Source organism: Jatropha curcas, chromosome 11 (genome assembly GCF_041381405.1).
Source record: "Jatropha curcas cultivar XTBG-Jc1 chromosome 11, XTBG_Jcur_1.0, whole genome shotgun sequence".
NCBI lineage: Eukaryota > Viridiplantae > Streptophyta > Magnoliopsida > Malpighiales > Euphorbiaceae > Jatropha > Jatropha curcas.
In genome coordinates this window covers 1,097,632-1,117,282 of record NC_143161.1, presented here as the reverse complement: position 1 = coordinate 1,117,282, position 19,651 = coordinate 1,097,632, and the positions used below count along the sequence as shown (strand labels likewise).

The window sequence follows — 19,651 nt, the reverse complement described above, 5'->3', positions numbered from 1 at the left end:
AGTTCCGAAATCTAGACTTGTCGTTGTTAGAAGAGTTTTACTTGAATATCACTCTTGACTTGAATATCACTCTTGGTTTGAGCATAAAGTTATATCCGAACAAAAAAAAAAAGTAGTAAGAGTAGAAATGAAGAAGGTTTATATTATTAATAATTATGGATTGACTCGTTCGTCACGCAAATTGTTCTTGATTTTGACACTTACGTTAAAACTGCTATGTCGTTCAATTATAGGAAATGGAGTTGATTTGTGGGTTTTCATGTAGTTTTGTGGGAATATGGTTGAATTTGCCTTTCAGTTTGTCTTCACTTTTAGAAGGAAAAAAACAAAGCCATGGATAAGATATAACAAAACCTTTGATTCTTAAATTCTACTACTGTTGTTCTATAATGATGTTTCACCCAAAACAGACCAAGTCATTTCAAGGCACGGTGTTTGCTAGGTGCTTATAATAGAAAATATGTTTTCCATTTTTTAGAAAAAAAAAAAAAAGGTAGTATAGATAACTACAGATTTCAAAATTTTTTACTTTTTCCGTAAAGTTAAAACAAATTCATCTTCTCTTTAACTTAAGTTGCATATATTATTTGGAATAAGAAGTATGATATTTTCAGGTTCTGAGGATTGAAAAACTAGAACCCTAATCCATTTATAGAATGTATTTAATACATTCAGAGTTTCTGTTGCCTTTTTATTAATATCGGGCTCTGGGTTGCGCTTGTTAGTTGTCATTCTCAACGTATGCATTAAATCATTTCCATCTGCTGTCAAATTTCAGGTAATTGCACAACTCTTCATCGCTACTGTGTTTATTTTATTTTTTTTATTGTTGGGTTTTGGCTTGTAATGGGTTGATCTTGTTAGGGATTTTTACTGCAAAATTCGAGTGTTTTGGTGTTTTCCAGTTTCTACTGCTGTTTGTTTCGTTACATACAGCACGTAAGTTCACATTTCTGAATGCAATTTGTATAGATCTTCATAATAATTGCTTATATAGTTAAATAAAGAAAAGAAAAGAAAAGAAAAGAAAAGTTCTCAATGAAGGTTCATCAGGTTCAATTCTATGCTTCACAAATATTCAATTTCAATTTTTTTTTTTTTTTAATCACTTAAACTCAGGTCGAGCTCAAGTTGAAGACTGTAAAAGAGGCCAAAAAAAATAGAAATATTAATAATTTTTAAACTAGAAACTGTAAATGAGCTCAACTCAACAAACCTGGATTCATATAAAGCCCTAGGCCCTAGGCAGCCAGCGACCAGTTAAAGAATGTTACTATTTCCTTTACAATCTCATTTTCATTGCTGTATTATTTTCCCATTTGTGGTTATATACATGTAAAATATATACATTTAAAATAATAATAATAATAATGACAGGTGATGAAACTTCCATTCCAATTGTAAAATCCAATGAAATTATGATATCAAGTACATATGAAACTTCTTGATTTGTCATGCCGGAGAAAATAGAGTAGCTAAACCTTTGTCTACTGTTATTTGAAGCTTGTCATAGACCATCAAAGTCTTCTCTTCACACTTATATGATCCATTTCCTCTGGCAAGTACCTCACCATCTACATCTATGATCCCTCCCTTGGTTGGATCCTCAGCGCGAGGACCAGGTTCCAGTATGAAAGCTTTCACCTGCCGTTTGTTGCAAAACACGAGATGAATACATTCATATACAAGGATTTCTCAGTCCCTATATCCATTCCAACATTTAAGGATAAATCCAAAATTTACAAACATCAACTCTCAACATAATCCAAGCAATGTGCATCAAACTGAAAGGAGAGAAGAAAAAAACAAAAAAGAGGTTGTATAATATGCAAGTAAACAAGATAAAATGTAATCAATTCTGAAAATACGGTTGACTAACCTTAATGTATATGACATAGGGTGATTTGACGTGACCTCCACTACTCATCTCGGTCATCAATTTTAGCAAGGGTAATTTTGGGCATTCCTTGATGAGTATTAAATCCAAATAACCATCCGAGAACTGAAAATCAACAGGCAATATAAATTTTATAATGTTGCTTTTACAAGGAAAGAACAGGGAGGCAGTGAGAGAAAACCATCAAGAATTGGATTAAGCTTTAAAAGCAGACAAATAGCCACTATCTAGAATTGGATGAGGCTCTTAAAGAGAAATAAAAAGACTTTAAATTGAGCATTATGGTTCATTTTCCATACAGCTACTAATCTAGCGGCAGGATGCAACAACAGCAAAAGAACAGAGCAACGGAGGACTTTACTTTTACATAGTGTTTGAGTTGTATTCATATTAAATTCATTTTATTTGCAAATAAATTTCATTAAGGATAATTCATTTACAAATGAAATTTCATGCTTGGATTAATCACAGAATTCAGTTTAAATATGTAACTTCACTAGCTGGTATTTAAAATTCACTAGTTTTAGTAGTAACTTGTACTCTTTTCAAGTTTAGAATTAATTTGCAATTTTGTTAGAATTTGATCTAAGCATAACCACCTGATGAATTAAAAATGTGGAACTCCAAATAAATATCCAGTCCTACCAAACAAGAAACTTTAGATTTGTAAATGAATTCTATAGAAGTTCATGAAATTCAAAAATATACCAAACAAGAAACTTTAGATTTTTAAATGAATTCTATAGAAGTTCATGAAATTCAAAAATATACCAAACAAGCTCATGAGCTCCCTCTCAGAAGGAGTGCATCTTACACTAAAAGGATATGCTAGAATCTGATAATAAAGCCATTCATGAATTTGGTTCCAGATTTACATCAACCCAAAATTCTACATTTCCAAGTATGATAGTTTATATACAAGTCAAGAAGCATCACAAATTTTAAAAGATAACTGCGTAAAATAAATAACTTAAACTCTTTGATAAAAATTCCATGGAAATGCAAATGAAAAAATAGATGGTCAGGGATTGGCCTGCGTCATGAAGACAAAGCAGAATGCGAAACCAGAGGGTTATGACAAACCTTTGCATCAGGCGCTGCCATGATATCCTCCCCACCCCAAGGTACATTATGGAGCCAGATTGAAACAAATGGCCCACTGATTGTCCTCCAATCCAGACTGATCAAGTCAGCATCTGATCCCTGGTAACCACGTTGTTGTGCCTTAACAGGCTGTTCTTGGCTGGGATTGCAAATATTCTGTTTTCCAGCAAATTCAGCATTATAATTAGTTGGTTCTCCATAAGTTTCAAAGCCAGGTCCAGGCACAAAAGAAATACTCCCGTTATAATGCCTGAGGTGGAATATCCGTTGCAGAGCCTATAAATGGAAGGAGAAAAGCAAAGGACAGAAAAATAATTAAATTTTTAATAATACACCACCAAACCAACCAAGCCTCGTAACTAGCCTTGAATAACAAAACCAAAAAGAGATTCGTGGTCCTAACATCAATTCAATCATTGCACCATGCAACAGAGGATCTGCTGCATGCATTTATTACAACTGAAAAGGAAAAGTAAAGTATCTGTCGAAAAGGAAAAGGAGCCACAGATGCATGACAGCTGCATATATTGGTCAATCAAATTAATCCTAGTTAATAATTTGGGGAAGCAAGTGAACTTCAATCAAAATAAAGCTCTAATTTATTTAATTGTGGAAGAGAAAAGCCCATCACACTATCTGGCTAAGGCAAACTCATTCCCTTTACAAAAGCTTGATAACGTGACTCTTGAAAAAGTATTGTGAACAACTCCTATTGCAGTGCAACAACAGGTTTCATAAAAACAGCTACTTCATTCAACAGAACAAAATTTACTATGCTATATCTGTCTGGCTAGAAAACCAATAAAAATCAAACAATTAATTTTTTTTTTTTTTTTAACTTTCATGCCCAACACACTAAGGGAGAATTAAAGGTTATAGGGAATATTCTAAGCATGGTAACTTGTCTTAAAAATAATTTATCCCTTAACTTTACCTGAACTATAAATTTCAGGCTGAAACTCATGCAAGTATCTGAAAAGACATTACATGTATAAAATGTGAAAGAAGAAAAGAGTTGCACAATGAAATAGAACATTAAGAGGGAAAGGTAAGAAAAAAGAAGAGCGTACATAAAAATCAAGCCGAATACTTCCCATCCACCTGTACTTTTCTGACTCAATGTCAACATCTGCTACCAAACCTGAAATAAAATAAACGCAATAAAAAATAATAGTAATTTGGCTTTCCAGTTGCCCCAGGGTTAAAGCTAGAGAAATTCTTTATGGAAACCAACATTAAATCCAAGTTAAGTATTAGGAGCATTAAGATTCCTCCTTCAACTATAGAAATTAGTACACAAGAAGATTATATTTGTACCCCAAGAAAGCATCAGGACACTGAAAAATTTGGTTTCTCCCTGTAAGATAGTAGCTACATCCAGTGAACACTTATGGCCTGCCAGCAAGTAAATCATGAAGTAAAAATCCTTTGAGCAATAAATTGCAATAAATGATAAAGACAAAAACAGGAAATGTTCAAAACCCTATGTTTAACCTCGTATTATTGCAAGTATGGCGTTAGATGGTTTACAAGGTTCACCAACTGAATCAAGAAGAGACTTTACCATTCCATTTCCTGTACCTACACCCAGATATAGGGCATGTAAAACATCAGAAACAGAAATTCTGTGCAGTTGGATTTGCGCAATGAAAAACCACCACCACTTTTTAACAGGATGAGGTTAACAAACTAAAAGGTCCATAATCATAATGAGTGCAATGGACCAGACATATGGCTTGCATGACAAATGGCCTCAGTTTCAACAATAAGACATGGTTATACAGCACAAAGTCAATAAAACATGGTTGTCCGGCACAAAGCCGACTGTATCTCATTTGCAAAGAGAAGCAGTTAAATTAAGCTCATCTAATTGCTTGTCCCAGTCAGAATCATTTTAAAATTTTAAATTTCGACCACCAGTAGTTGATAAGATAGACTTAATGCCATAGAAATCTAAAACACCTTGCAGCAACTTAATAACTCACTCATCAAATACAAGTTCAATGAATTACACACACACTGACCATTTCATAAACTATGATCTGAGAAGAGTTCATGCCACACAATACTTATGTATTAAAACAGAGATAAGGATAAAAAAACCTGCAGGAACCATTCCAAGAGGCACCTTTATTGCATCACTCCAGTCTTCTCTTGCTAAAAGTCCATTTACCACCTACTAAAAAGTGAAGCTAGTAAGAAGGAGAAAGGAACAGAAATGACTAGAAGTCCATAATTTAGCGATAAGAAAAATAAATAAAACTTGTCTAAAGGCAAAATGCAAGACAAGAATAAAGGAACTCTAGCTTTCAAAATAAAACTTTAGTCACACATCCAGCGGCAATTGTTGCAATCTAATTGACAGTTATTCCTTATAGACCTAAATCTCCAAGTAGCAAGGTGGAGCAAGCAGCGAAAGAATGCATAGATGACAATGCATGCTATTCCATCGGCAGGATAAGGTTGCAATACTTTTTTCTAGAGTTCACAAATCTTTTAACAGGGCTCTAACTTCAAATGTAAAATCACATTCAAAGTAGTTTGTCTCTCTAACATTTTAAATTGTACATAAATCAAGAGACTTCAACCGCTATGACAGTAAAAACATGTGAAAATGAAATATCTACCATTTAAATTAAAAGCTGAAACGAAGGACAATCTCAAACTTCCATAGAGAAATGTTCAATCATTTTCAACTTCTTGGCATATTTTCCTTCAAAGTTATAAATGAAAATATCATAGCAAATTATTTAAGTAACCCCAAAAAACATTCTTATAAAAATAAGTTGCTTCAGCAGCAGACAGATTAAGTCCAAAACTTGTCATTTTCACAATAAAAATGCAAAATGCTATTAGTTTTGAAACTAGGCAGAGCCGACTAACCTCAACAAGGATACCATCTCCGCTAACACAAACAATGCCATCATATTTGGTAAGATCAAGGGTGCTAGCAACCTCCTTGGCATGGAGCTGATGTTTGGTTTCTGATCAGTAAATATAAGTAAAGCATAAGAGTAATGAACAACAATCCTAGAATAGGTAACCATCAATAACCAATATGCACAAATCTGGACCTTGCACTGTAATTTGTATATCAGCATCTTCAAGTAACGGTTTTACTACATCAAGAAAAACCTTTGTTGCAGATTTGTTTCCCCCAAATGGATTCACAAATATAAACAGCCTCTTTGGTCGACCTGTAAAAAATTAAAGTTTCATTTTGTTGTTCAAAGTTTCAAGTTTTCTCATCCTGTCCTACTGATTCACAACCACCAAATAGAGCATTATAAGATTGCTATTTAACTGAAAAAACAAATGATAAGCAGCTAATGTTGCATTGACCATTTACCTTTACTCAGTTAATCCAGATTGAAACTCCAACTTTTCTCATCTTTTGTTATGATTTTTCAATTGAAAAAAAAAATGAAACAAAACAGAGGCAAAAGGAGTTACCGAGAGAGTCGATGTAATCGCGGAGACGATGGCACCAAACTCTCGGCGAGTCCTCATGCAGAGACTGGAATACGAAATCCTTCCTCACCAGAGCTCCCTTACTGCCTCCACAGCAGATGCCATCTCCGCTATCCACAATAGCCTTGATCCTTATTTTAGCTCCCTCAATTACAAATCCAAGCACCTCCTTTTCGATGGTCAAACACCGTTGACCTCTCTCCGTCCACTGGAGCTTTCCGTCTGCAGTTAGAGTCAACTCGGTAATGGTTCCGTTGACGGTGACCCGGTCGGACATAATGAGCTCGGGCGTGCTCTCAGACTCATCCATCTACAAGGTAGTTAGTTCGTTTCGCTTCTTGTTAGTGCGGTTTGGTTTATATAGAGAACCGGGTTGGTGGCTGGCGGCTTTTGCCTTTTAGTAATGTGTGAACCCGTACTGTTTGATTGCTTCGAGTTGTACGCCAGCTGATGTTCGTTGGCCGCGCGCCTATTTTTTTATCGTGAATGATATTTCTTTGTTTGTTTCTTAGAATAGAATGATATACTTCTTGAAACTTAATTATTATTTCGTAAAAATAATTTTTAAGTTAACTTTTAAGCATGATTCATTTTATTTGAAATAATTAAATTAATTTTACACATGAATTATATAAATTAAGAATTCATTTCATTTGTTTACTTTTTTTTTATTATTCCATTCCAGCCTTTAAGGAAGTGTTCATAACAATAATTTACTTATATGATAGATTTTAAATATCAATAATAATAAATACTCTATTGTTTTTTTTTTTTTTTTGAAAGTTTGCTTAAAGAATTTAAAATCTCTCTACTCAAATCAATCTCTATAATTTTTAAAAGACCGTATAATATATAGGATAATGATATTTATAATTTGAATTTTAGTATGGTATATTGAAGATTAAATTTAAAAATAATATAATTTATAATATTTCAAGAATAATTTATTTTCCATAAATTATCTATTTTTAGGATAAAAGTTGACAAATTGTAATTTTTTGAATTAAATCATTGTATAATTAGTTTTCAAACAAATGATTTATATACTAAGCTTGTCTTTATTGTTTCAAGAAGATACCCTCATATAATTCTCTAAAATTTTTCCATATATCATAGTTATGCATTAGATCTCCTTCCTTTTTTTTTTTTTTTTTTTTTCCTTTTAAAAGTAATTTTTAGATTTTGGAAAGTAAGTTGGAGATAATTTAGAGTTCTATTGGTATATTGATAGCATGTTTTTTTTTTTTTTTTTCCCTTGTATTACTGATTAAATCACTTATTTTAAATAAATGATGAAACACTCTACTTTTGTAAATTTTATGTATTTGAAATAAGTGATTTTAATCATTTAAAATATCACTAATATATATCTTTTGACGCCTTGTTAGTGCACTGGTCCTTCTGTCATATGAACAATTAGAATCATTGCTGGTCAAAAATTATGAATTAAACATTTATTATTCATAAGTTTTAAATTTATGTTATGATTTTATTGATTTTCACGAAAATTTTCAGTAATTTTGTGAGATTAAAAAGGATCATCCAAGTTGTATACTTCATAATTTTATTTCAATATATTTAATTTCTCAATAAATAAAAAATTTGAAAATTTATATAATTTAATACTTCAATATATGTCTCATTGCATTTAAAATCTGCATATGAAACAAAAATTTTAGGGCTTATAAAATTGCGAAAAGTGCATTCAAGCGGCCCACGAACAATCCAAAGTCAGCAGGACGGATACGTAAATGGACCCGTTTTTAAGCTCTACAGCACTTACTCGGGTAGAAGCCTAGAACCGATTTGCTAACCCGGTGCACAATCGCCCGATTCTAATTTCTAAACTCCCCGCAAAGGGAGAACTTGCAAATTACTATCTATGATGGAAGGCCAAATTGAAGAAGCAGAACCACAGCTACCAGCGGTCCGAGCTCGTCACATAAACAAGCGTGCTCTTAAGAACAAAGCTTTGGCTGTATCTTTCAACGAGAAAGATCTCAGGTAATACGCTGTGTTATTATGCGTTTTGTTTTCACCGCTAAACTTGCTTTGTTGGCACCATTGGTGGTCTGGCTCATTTGGGGTTCGTTTGTTAAGGGACTACGTGACAGGGTTTCACAAGAGGAAGAAGAAGAGGAGAAAGGAAGCCCAGAAGCAGCAAGAGGAGGCCTTAAGGCGCAAACGTATCGAGCAGCGCAAAAAGGTTTGTATAATTTTTACCTGAATGTCTCTTTTTGTTTTTTTTTGGTTTATGCTTGAAATTGGTAGATATTTATAGTTTCTAATTGGATACCTGTTCCTTCTGGCAACAGTAAGTCTGTTGATGGCACGTTAAGACACTATAAATTGCCTCATTAGAAGCTATAGACATTGATAAAGCCAGCCTGCTAGTTAACGGCAGAAAACTAGAAATGTAGCTCGTAGGGTTTCATTTCATGGTAACGATATTGATATAATATGGTGAGCATTGGGAGCAATGGTTTTTGTTCTTAAATACTAACAATGAAGTTCAATTGCCTGGAGATGCTTTAAGAAATGGTTGTTCAATGAGACTATTTTTAGAGAATGATATCTTATAATGAATGGAATCATTAATAAGAATTTGAGGTTTTCTGTTTGTTTGGTAGTCCAAAATTTGGCCAGGTGAGTGCGTATACCTGAATGCACCTAGCTTATATTAAAATTTCTTCCCTAATAAAAAAATTACTTTGGTTGAAGCAATTTCAATTATACATGTGGTCAATTTGTTTTGTGCATTAGTGTTAACATGTGGTCAAATGAGCACTCTGGTGATCATTTGGCAATCAGCAAGCTTTCAATTCTAGTGTGCCCATTGTTTATGGAGACTTTAGGTGGTACATCTTTCATTGAGCCTATGACATTAGTGAGGGAAAACAGAAGGCTAATTCACTCTTATGTTCAGAAGGGAAAAATTTTGCTCCAAATTGTTGGTGATAAGCACCAATGAGAATTGTATCCAATTTGCCCCCTGCTACTCCTTTGAAGGATGCATGGTTCCCCCCTCATAATCTTTCTGAATTAGACAACTTTAAAACTTCTCATGTAGCTATTGAAACCTAATTTAGCAATCTGACATGAGTGGAGAAAAATTTATTGAAAGGGAATTGGGGAAAGATAAAAGCTGATTCTGATTAACCTTCAGTTTTGTCTTGCTTTGTTTATTTTATTTTTATTTTAGGCTGCTAATCTTTTGTTGTGATTTTTATTTCACATGGCATCACAATGCATCAATCTTTCTCATGTAATTGAAGAGAAGATCCCAAGTTTTCTTTCTCTCAGCTTTTCTGCCTGACATGTTTGCAGAGGAAACTGGAAAGAGAATTTGCTTTATATGGAGGAGCTCCACCTGCATCTGATGAAAGTGCTGAGTTCCACAAAGATGGTGAAGAAACTGAGCCAACTGCATCAGTAAATGGTATTTTCTACTAACTGGAAGCTGATGGATATGAGACGTCCATGCCACTTGAGAATATATTAAATTATTAAGCCCTTGGAATTAGCTGCACCACCATTTGTCAATATCTCTGTTGTGCTAACTTTGCCATCAGCGTGTTATTGCCTTGGGGAATATATATATATGTATATATATTAACAAACTGCTTTTGGGATGCAGAATACACATACTTGTTTAATCCAGCAAATCTTGCTTGCATGACAGGTGTCTAGATTAATCTTATTTAATGTGACTAATTACAAAGAGACGAGGTATTGTTACATAAACTAATAATTGGAAATCATATTATTTCAAAATACCGTTGAACATAGCATCCAGGGAGTATATAAGATGAGAATCTTTTGGCACTTCCCTAGATCATAGCCGATAGATCATGTAATACATAGCTTAACCTTTGTACCTATTTGATATGTGATTTGATTTTTTTTTTTTTTTTTTTATCTGCAAAAGGAACAATGGAGTATGACAATGGAGATATGAAAGTTACTGTGACAACCAGTGAGATTTCTCGAGAAGATAAGGATCTTGGGAGTGAGAAAACGCTGACAGCAGTGCCAATATTGACTGGAGTCGATAAGAAGCACAATTTAGGCGTAAGTAAAAAGAAGTCTTTCAAGAAAGCCTCAAAGCACAAGTCACAGTCAAAGCCACACAATAAGAGAGACAAAAAGAAAGCAAAGAAAAAGAACAAGAAGCGGTAGTTGCCTTCCTACAAAGTGAAATGTGGATCAAATTGTTTTTCTACTGGCAATATAAGGCATAACAAGCACAATCGCCGATACATCCTGCTAGGCCATTAAAGTTGGAGTTGCATTCATGGATTTCGTGATATGAAAGCTCAGTTGTTGAATTTACTCTTGACCTGATGTATGTTTATGGTTAGAACTGATATATTGTCTACCAATTTTTTTCAAATTTTGAGTCATGTGCTTTTGAACATATTCTTAGTAAATTTTTCGTACTGTCTTTTCCTAAGGATCATGCGAAGCTGGCATTAATGATGGTTTGAGTACATGGTCCTTTCTTTGTATTCTTGCAATTTATAGGCATTTATTTATGTACACTTGTGTTTCATGCTGCTTTGTCTTTGAATATAACAGCTTGTGGTCTCTGGGTAACTTTATGAGAGATTCCAGGGAGGATAAGGCAGCGAACTGTGCAATTTGACTCTGCATTTGATGTTGTACAAGTACTGGCCATGGCTTTTGCAGAACTGTGACCTTTGTGGGTCCATATTGCCTCTATTGTTGCTAGAGGTTCTTGATATGGCTTTTTAATAAACAACAGCCTATCTCTGATTGTACATGGAATTTGAAGGAATTCTCTGGTGAAGCATAAGGTCACAAGCCCATCAAGCTGTGCTAGACCATCTACAATTCACAAGTTCCAAGTTCAATTTAAATAAAATGTAAGCTTATATAGACTACACAAGCTTCAGTTTCAATGAAATGATACTGCAATATTTAAACCTTGGATAAGTAGAATTTTCAAATTAGTTGATTGGGCTAAAGCTTCCAGTCAAGCGTTTGTAGTCCAACGGTTAGGATAATTGCCTTCCAAGCAATAGACCCGGGTTCGACTCCCGGCAAACGCATTTTCTTTTTTCTTTTCATCTATTTAACTTTGTCGGGTTCAGAAACAGTGAGGCTAGTTCTCTATATGGTCGCCTTTGTCGGTTTCGAAAGAGCGAGGCTAGGTCTCTATCTGGTCCCCTTAGTGTGGCGCAGTTAGGCTAGTTAGTTCCTTATCTGGTCCCTCTTCTCAAGTATGAACAAAAGTGGGTGAGACTTGGGAGTAAATCTCACTGCTTTCCCTACGCCGTTTAGTTGTGCCCTGCAATAATTATATGATTTGGTTACATTTGTTTTTCTGCTTGTTCCTGTTTTTTTTTTTCCGTACAAAAGAAAAGGACAAATGGGTACATTGAAGGCATTTATCTAATATTGTTTATTTACTAATAAAATAGATAAAAAATGGACTAATCAATAACAAAGAACAATAATTTTTTTAATACCGCGATCTATCTTTAAAATCATAAAAATTTCCGTTAATTTAGAGAGTTAATGATGAGTTAATCTTATTGTGTAACACTGAGTTATTTGTAACACATAGTATCCTCCATCAATTAAGTATTTTCTATTTAGTAATAATAAAAGCAATGGATATTAATTGTCAACTCAAGGAAACCTATCTTCTTTTTCAAAAAAAAAAAAAAAAAAAAAACTTATCTTCTTAACATGTTCTTGTTTAGTGTGTTTACTAGCACTGTGCTAACGATCATGCGATAGTACTGTCGGCAATAACATCCACATTAGCACAAATATTTTCACGTTCACTCCGAGTAATTCTTACAAGGTTGTTAAATTAACGGGTCCGAAACTGACCCATTGTGTGTGAATTGCGAATTCTGGTCAGTGTTAGAGCATGTGTCTCCAATGGCAATGGCTGTCCAGACGGACTCCAGGTTATACAATTGCAGTCGCAGCTGTATTTTAGCATTGCTCGTGAATTTTTCATGACAATATACACCCAATAGAAAAAACGTTCACGACGTGTCAACATCTGATCTGCCAGTTATTACAGGTTTTTTTTTTTTTTTTTTTTGTTATTTTATTCTAGTTTTGCCAGTACGATGGACAGGATAAGAAGCCAAACAGATCTGTGAAAAGCAGAGCATTCAATGTTGAAGAGGCTGTTTCGAAAAACACAAGATAAATATGTCCCATTCAATTCAATTTTTCATTAAAATAGTAAAATATCACCCCATTATTGTCAACTCGCAATCACAAATTCACAATTCACAAAGGATACGGTTGTTATTACAAATAATATCAACTTTAAAATTGATAAAGATTTATAATTTCTTTCAATAGGAGATCTTGAATTTAAATAATAAAAAGATTAGAAAATTATTTATTTATTATTTTTAAATAATTAAAGAGGTTTGAATTTGAAGATTAAGATATAGATTAAACTTATCTTTATTATGTCTAAAAAAGAATAATATTCTAATGTTTTGAATTCGAAATTTTTCATTTTCTACACTTTTTATAAAAATTATAAAGACCAACTAGATCATATTTGATTGCCCGTATATTATAAAAAAAAAAATCCTCAAAAATAACAAGATTTTAGTATATGTTACGTGGTTTATTAAAGATCTTATATTTTTTTGAAATGTACTTTCCATATTGATTATATTCGTTATATATATATATATATATATATATATATATATATATATATATATATATATATATATGTATATATATAATAATAATAATAATAATAATAATAATAATAATAATAATAATAATGTAGTTTTCGTTTAAGTTTTTAATATTTTTTAAAATTATTAATTAAATTGAAATATGAGTTACTGTTATAATTTTAATATTAAAATTTCTAATTAAATTTAAATGTTAATGTTTTATTACGATATATTTTTAGTAGAAAGTCATTATTAAATTTAACCTTTGTTTTTTAATCTCAGTATTTCTCTTCTATTTATATTATACCCATACATTATGGAGAGTTAAATATTTAATTAATTATTTAAATATGTAAACAACTTGAATATATTTTTTTTAAAAGAAAAATTTAAAGATTATTATGGATTTTTATGAATGATTTTTGCAATGAAAATTTCGAATCTGAAAATATTCATTCAGGTAGAATTAGAAATGATAATTTCTTCCTTCCTGGATATGGAGGGGGAATCTATGCTTGGCGATCGGTGAGTTTAGCAGCGGTCGACCTGCTTACGGCAGCTTCTAAGTATTCCGTAGCCCCACTCGCTCACCCTGTCTCATCTCTATCGTTAGCAGAGAGTGAGTTTTTCCAACATTAACAGAAAAAACACTGTTACTCCCTCCCTATTGATGCACACAACACATAACGCACAACAAAAACACAGAGAACCGTTTCCAGCACTCACGTGTGTTGTGGCAAAAAGGCGAAATAAAATTCAAAAAAGATTCCCGGAAAATAATCTTCTACCAATCCAACGGCCCGGATGGCTTCGCTCGCCTCGTCCCGAATATCTACTGACTCAAATCCACCAACTCTCACAAAGCGCTAAACCCTGAGGCAAGAGATTCTCTCTTTCCTTTCCTTTTCGGTTTTGGTCCCCCTTACTGTTTAACTAGAGACAGCCGTCATTGTTGCTAATGATATGAGCACCCAGAAAATGACGAAATCTCTTTGCAAGTTCTTTCGATAGTGAAAATTCGCAGACGCTTCCTGGAAATTTCTCAGATTCTCACAAAATTTAAAATGGAATTTTCTCTTGGAGGTATCGAATTCACTTTCCCGCTTACTTTGTCGTCTCTCTTTTTCTCTCTCAACTCAGATAAAAGATAAAGTTCTTTCCTCTTTTGTTATTCTCTGATTTCTCCTTTCGAATTTCGAATTTCGGATCATGCAATAAGTCTCAGTTTTTGGTAAAGTGGATATTACAATACAATCGAACAAATACATGCACACCTACGCGCTTTACTATATCTTCATATTTATTTGGTTTTCTGGTTTCCTGTTCCTTAATTTGTTTGTTATAAACATAAAGTTATTTGTCAATTGCAAAGTTTCTCAACTTGTTATTCTTTTTTTTTTTCCTCGGAAACCAAACGTGGTGAAGATGCAAACGAGGTTCATGGAGAGATCGACTAGTATGGCGAGAGAGAAGAGAGGACTAGATTCAAGTTCTGGTGACGAAGGCCAGCCTGATAGAAAACGGCCTGCTTTAGCTAGGTGCATTTATTTATTTTTGTTTCCCTTTTGATAAGTAAGATTTTGTTAGTTATTTCTTTTTTTTTTTTTTTTTTTTTAAATTTTCTTACAAGCTTTGACTATCGAGCAACTGTCAGTTCAGTTACTTGTTTTGGTTGAAGACATTGTCTGTTGATTCCTGAATTTCTAATGATTTCTGCTTCTTGGAATCTACCTGAACTTCATTTTTGTAGAATTATTTAGTAAACTCATCAGCTTATAATTGTTGAACTGACAAAGCTTTATATTTTGAGTAGGTTTTGGAAAGCAAAACAACCAAAATGTATTGTTCTCATTGGATTGAAACTCTAACGAGATCAACTGGGAAATGAACCAGAAACTTGGATTGCTTACACGAAAAATACCTAATTTTAGTAGTGTGTTTTTTTTTTTTTTTTTCCAAATTTTGTTATCTTGTTTCAGTTTGGCAGCATGTCTTCTCAGTTTGTGATTATGAACATACTAAATTGGAATCCATTCTTGTACTTATAGTCTTTACTTATACAATATTTATCTGCAATTCTTTAGCATGGTTTTTTTTTTCCTGTATTGCACTTTTCGAAATGCAAATTTGTTTAACAGCCCTTGTCTGACTTCGTTTGTTTCAAACTGTCTTTATAAGCATCTTTTCCTTCTTGCTTGAGGAGAATGGTTGTGTTCTATGGTTAGCATTTTATTTATTGAATATTGGTTTAAAATCCTCCACATTTCTCAACTGTGTTGCAGCGTTATTGTTGAAGCTCTCAAGGTGGATAGTCTGCAGAAACTTTGCTCATCACTGGAGCCTATTCTTAGGAGAGTTGTAAGATAAATTGCATCCTTGTGGTTTTTTTATACTGTTGAAGGATTTAGAGCAACTATTTTCTCATCATTTTATTTTCTAATTACAACATCTCCAAGGGCTAATCACACTTATTTTATGACCAGTTAGTTTTAGTCAAGCCTTTTTCTTTCTTTGTGGATAGATTTTTTACTTTTACCTGTCTTCAATGCTAAGCAGGTTAGTGAAGAAGTGGAGCGTGCTCTAGCAAAATTAGGAGGCCCAGCCAAACTTACTGGAAAGTATGCACCATTTTTCTGCTTGTTAAAATAATACTCTACTGAATCAGAATCAGACTTGATGGTGCTTTCTTTATGTATTTGGTGTGCTTATGCTTGCATATTTTTGAATTTTCTTCTACTGACTAGTATGCATGAAGGATTGGAGATTCTATCTCAGCATTTCTGCTAGATATGTCAAAATGACGTTTTATAGACACCAACATTACCGTGACTAGGACTTGAATTTGTATTTTGCATTGCTTGAATCAGTGTGAAGATAGACCTTGTCACCCCTTTTGTTTGCTGTACTGCTTTAATCAGTTCAATTCTATTGTCTCCACCTCATTTTCAGTTACATTATGAAATTTCCTACAGGTAAATCTGCTTTACTTTTTCAACGGTGGAACTTGGCTCTCTTAGAGCCTAAAGTCAATGGGATAATATTATTTTTCTAGATATTCCTTCTACACTTTTCATGTGGGCCTTTTTCTGTTACATATTGAGAATTGTCGAGCGTTACTCCTAATTGATTGATTCTTAACTATGTGAATTAGATGGTTGCGTTTTGTTCTTTTGAATTCATTATATGCCTCTGCATTACTAGTTTGTTTCTCTAATGGTTGAGAAAATGCAGATCTTCTCCAAAATGTATAGGGGGGCCTGATGGAAGAAACTTGCAGTTGCACTTCAGATCCAGGATGTCCCTTCCTCTCTTTACTGGTGGGAAAGTCGAAGGGGAGCAGGGTGCTGCAATCCATATTGTGTTGATTGATGCAAATACAGGCCATGTTGTCACATTTGGTCCTGAATCCTCAGTGAAATTAGATGTTATTGTTCTTGAAGGTGATTTTAATAATGAAGATGTTGATAACTGGACTCAGGAAGAATTTGACTCTCATATAGTTAAAGAGCGTGAGGGGAAGAGGCCACTCCTAACTGGGGATTTGCAAGTGACGCTGAAAGAAGGTGTAGGAACTCTAGGAGAGTTGACATTTACTGACAACTCAAGCTGGATTAGAAGCAGGAAGTTTAGGCTAGGATTGAAGGTTTCCCCAGGCTATTGTGAAGGGGTTCGTATTCGTGAAGCCAAAACTGATGCCTTTACTGTCAAGGATCACCGGGGAGAATGTGAGCTCATAATTTATTGCTTCTATCTGTGAAACATATTTCATGGTTTTTATCCTTTTGCTTGTACTATTCTATCTGAGAGATTCTAAATCTTCCTTTCCTTCCCCCCTCTCCCCCATTTTTTTTTCTTCTTTTATTTCTTTCGAAGTATACAAGAAACATTATCCACCTGCATTAAATGATGAGGTCTGGAGATTGGAGAAGATTGGGAAGGATGGATCTTTCCACAAGAGGCTGAATAAAGCTGGGATATTTACTGTTGAAGACTTCTTACGGCTTGTAGTCAGGGACTCTCAGAGATTGAGGAATGTAAGAATTTAATTTGGTTGTCAATTTTGAGTGCTAATTCATGTATTCTTATTTATGATTTATCTTTTGCTCATTTTCTGCAGATTCTTGGAAGTGGCATGTCAAATAAGATGTGGGATGTTCTTGTAGAGCATGCGAAGACTTGTGTTCTGAGTGGGAAACTTTACGTGTACTATCCTGATGATGCAAAGAATGTTGGTGTTGTTTTCAACAATATCTATGAGTTGAGTGGCTTAATTGCTAATGGACAGTACTATTCAGCAGAATCTCTTTCTGACAGCCAGAAGGTACATAATCCTGCAATGGAAACTCCACTGTGCTGGGGGACCAAGCAGGGCACAGCTAGCATAGGAACTACTGTGCATGCCCTATTAATTTTGATGGGACTTTTTTTTCCCAATGATACTGGGTTCCTAAATTTTGCACTTTTTAAAACTAAATAAACTTGGTTATGATAGTATGCAATAAATAATTATTTTTCAAATCTGGCTAAGAAAAAATTTTTCAGGATCCCTCATGAACCAAGAAAAATAGAGGGACAAAAAGGTGAACTTTGAAAAATTTGTGAGGGATTTGGTTTTTGCAGGTGCATGTGGATGAATTGGTGAAGAAGGCGTATGAGAATTGGATGCATGTTATAGAGTATGATGGCAAAACACTTCTAGACTTTAAGGAGAATGAGAACATAGCTGCTTCCCAAATTGATATTCCTACCAGTCAACAGGACTATTTGAACTCTTATGACCATCAAGTTACTTTACCGACCATATCAGTTCCAGTGCCTCCAGAGCAGCCTGCTATGGACTCGGGTCCAACTGTTGGAGGTACAGTTTTTAAGTTCAGAATCATCATCATATGTATTATAACATATGGTAAATGGGATTGAAAGACGTGATACATTTCTTGGTGCCTATTTTATAGCTTTTCATATTGAAATTTAGTACCAAGTTCACCATTGGTTCCGTTGCTGACTGAATGCTCTCTCTCTCTCTCTCTCTCTCTCTCTCTCTCTCTCTCTCTCTCTCTAGGTTACAATGAGAGTATGGCTGCAAGGTTTTCAATGCAGCCGCATACTGGAAATCAAAACATGCCTTTTCAATTTGATGCTGCTTCATTACCTCTGCAAAACCCCCTAGGTAGTACTTCACAGCAAGCTCAATTACCAAGAAGTGACAATATACCGGCACTCGGCCCACCACAGTCATCGACATCCAGCTTTCAAGGTGTTTGTGCACCGAACCTTACTTCTTATAGGGGAGCTGAGGACTTTTTGCAAGAGGAAGATATTCGAATGAGAAGCCATGAGATGCTTGAAAGTGAAGATATGCAGCATCTTCTTCGCATATTTAACATGGGAGGTCAGGGCCTTAACTCCTTCAACACAACTGAAGATGGGTACCCTTACTCATCAGCATACATGCCTGCCCTATCTCCAAACTACAGCGTGGGTGATGATCAATCCCGTTCATCAGGCAAAGCTGTCCTTGGTTGGCTCAAACTCAAGGCAGCCCTCAGATGGGGCATCTTTATTAGGAAAAAGGCTGCTGAGAGGCGAGCTCAGCTTGTTGAGTTAGATGATCCTTAAGGATGGCCTGCGAAGCGATACTGGCCAGGTTTCAGTGTTAGCAAGCTTCGTCCTTTCCAGCCCAATTCCTATCTTAATGCTTCCACGGTTTCTAGCCTCCAGGGCTGGGTAGGGTCTTCCTGCTATTCTTGGATTATAATCCTTGCATCTGGAGCCCTCTCTTTGTACAGTTTTCACCGCACAGTAAGCTCATATCGTCTATCTAGCTGTTCAGTAGTTGTCTTCATCTCAAGGTGATGCTCCCTTGAGCATTCTCAGTGTTGAGTTTTGAAGAGCAACTGATTCGATTGGTGATATTTGTTCTAATATTTTTCACTTGGGCTTTTCCTGTAACTGGAAAACTTAGCGTGTGAAGCAGATAGGATAGAATCTAGAGGCTAATTTTATCTGCAACTTACTTTATCTTGTTACGTTCTTATTCTGTTGTGTTTAGTAAAGTCCAACAAAAATGAACGGCTTGTATTTATTGTTCCTTTTTAGCAATAAAATAATTGGTGATAGGGATGAAATTGCCCAATGTAACCTTTATGATATATGTCTGGTGTTTTAACTTGTAACCTGTTTTTACCACAAGCAGTCCTAATCGATTTCTTTGTGAATTCATGGAAGGCAGATTATATTTACCAAAGCATTTTATTCACAGAATTCATGAGCGACATCACATGCAGTTACAGGCTATTAGCGACCAATGCATTACGATCTAAAATACGTTTAAGATGAAAACAATAAACATTATCTAGAATCGAGAAAAATCCACAAACTTTGCTTTTATTTCAGTTTAGGGCTTTCGCCATCAAAAAGCTCAATCAATTCTTTATCGCATGTGCCAAGCTGTTTGCTCGACAGTCGACGCAATTGTTACTTCGTTTTC

General features: G+C 34.4%; 3 protein-coding genes and 1 non-coding gene across 7 annotated transcripts; 3 read left to right on the top strand and 1 right to left on the bottom strand.

Moving 5' to 3' along the window:
• Window positions 1-1,197: 1,197 nt before the first annotated feature.
• On the bottom strand, window positions 1,198-6,834 carry SPHK1 (sphingosine kinase 1). Of its 3 annotated transcripts, none has more exons than XM_020685654.3 (10): window positions 6,455-6,833; window positions 6,076-6,198; window positions 5,885-5,985; window positions 5,105-5,177; window positions 4,496-4,582; window positions 4,319-4,396; window positions 4,072-4,142; window positions 2,981-3,157; window positions 1,880-2,002; window positions 1,198-1,644 (listed from the first exon to the last, which is right to left on the bottom strand). In XM_020685654.3, the coding sequence occupies exons 1-10, from the start codon at window positions 6,780-6,782 to the stop codon at window positions 1,453-1,455; spliced, it is 1,353 nt and encodes a 450-aa protein (XP_020541313.1). In that variant the 5' UTR covers window positions 6,783-6,833; the 3' UTR covers window positions 1,198-1,452. The 3 variants fall into 3 exon arrangements, with proteins under 3 accessions (XP_020541313.1, XP_012091503.1, XP_012091504.1); XM_012236113.4 differs by having other exon boundaries at window positions 2,981-3,277; window positions 6,455-6,830; XM_012236114.4 differs by lacking the exon at window positions 1,198-1,644 and adding an exon at window positions 1,651-1,784 and having other exon boundaries at window positions 2,981-3,277; window positions 6,455-6,834.
• Window positions 6,835-8,279: 1,445 nt separating this feature from the next.
• LOC105649466 (ribosomal RNA-processing protein) lies at window positions 8,280-11,024 on the top strand. The gene is made up of 4 exons (XM_012236112.4): window positions 8,280-8,476; window positions 8,573-8,678; window positions 9,800-9,911; window positions 10,401-11,024. Exons 1-4 carry the CDS (start codon window positions 8,355-8,357, stop codon window positions 10,649-10,651), a joined length of 591 nt encoding a protein of 196 aa, XP_012091502.1. The 5' UTR covers window positions 8,280-8,354; the 3' UTR covers window positions 10,652-11,024.
• Window positions 11,025-11,472: 448 nt separating this feature from the next.
• On the top strand, window positions 11,473-11,544 carry TRNAG-UCC (transfer RNA glycine (anticodon UCC)). Its single transcript has one exon. It is a non-coding gene; the product is annotated as a tRNA-Gly (tRNA).
• A 2,257-nt stretch (window positions 11,545-13,801) lies between these two features.
• LOC105649465 (calmodulin-binding protein 60 B) lies at window positions 13,802-19,313 on the top strand. 2 transcript variants are annotated; one of them, XM_012236109.4, is made up of 9 exons: window positions 13,802-14,244; window positions 14,587-14,699; window positions 15,444-15,519; window positions 15,718-15,779; window positions 16,393-16,886; window positions 17,035-17,195; window positions 17,279-17,482; window positions 17,782-18,019; window positions 18,224-19,313. In XM_012236109.4, exons 2-9 carry the CDS (start codon window positions 14,587-14,589, stop codon window positions 18,778-18,780), a joined length of 1,905 nt encoding a protein of 634 aa, XP_012091499.1. In that variant the 5' UTR covers window positions 13,802-14,244; the 3' UTR covers window positions 18,781-19,313. The 2 variants fall into 2 exon arrangements, with proteins under 2 accessions (XP_012091499.1, XP_012091500.1); XM_012236110.3 differs by lacking the exon at window positions 13,802-14,244 and adding an exon at window positions 14,251-14,392.
• The last annotated feature ends 338 nt before the right edge of the window (window positions 19,314-19,651 follow it).

Bases quoted from the DNA above. Each gene is read 5' to 3' on its own strand.
- LOC105649465 (XM_012236109.4), top strand. From the start codon at position 14,587: ATGCAAACGAGGTTCATGGAGAGATCGACTAGTATGGCGAGAGAGAAG. The intron at 16,887-17,034 runs GTGAGCTCATAA...TTTCTTTCGAAG, and splicing joins CAAGGATCACCGGGGAGAAT to TATACAAGAAACATTATCCA. The intron at 18,020-18,223 runs GTACAGTTTTTA...CTCTCTCTCTAG, and splicing joins CTCGGGTCCAACTGTTGGAG to GTTACAATGAGAGTATGGCT.
- SPHK1 (XM_012236113.4), bottom strand. From the start codon at position 6,782: ATGGATGAGTCTGAGAGCACGCCCGAGCTCATTATGTCCGACCGGGTC. The intron at 4,583-5,104 runs GTTTTTTTATCC...ATCTGGGTGTAG, and splicing joins TCTTGGAATGGTTCCTGCAG to GTACAGGAAATGGAATGGTA. The intron at 3,278-4,071 runs GTACGCTCTTCT...TTCCATTTATAG, and splicing joins GTATTCGGCTTGATTTTTAT to GCTCTGCAACGGATATTCCA.
- LOC105649466 (XM_012236112.4), top strand. From the start codon at position 8,355: ATGATGGAAGGCCAAATTGAAGAAGCAGAACCACAGCTACCAGCGGTC. The intron at 8,477-8,572 runs GTAATACGCTGT...TCGTTTGTTAAG, and splicing joins TTCAACGAGAAAGATCTCAG to GGACTACGTGACAGGGTTTC. The intron at 8,679-9,799 runs GTTTGTATAATT...ACATGTTTGCAG, and splicing joins GTATCGAGCAGCGCAAAAAG to AGGAAACTGGAAAGAGAATT.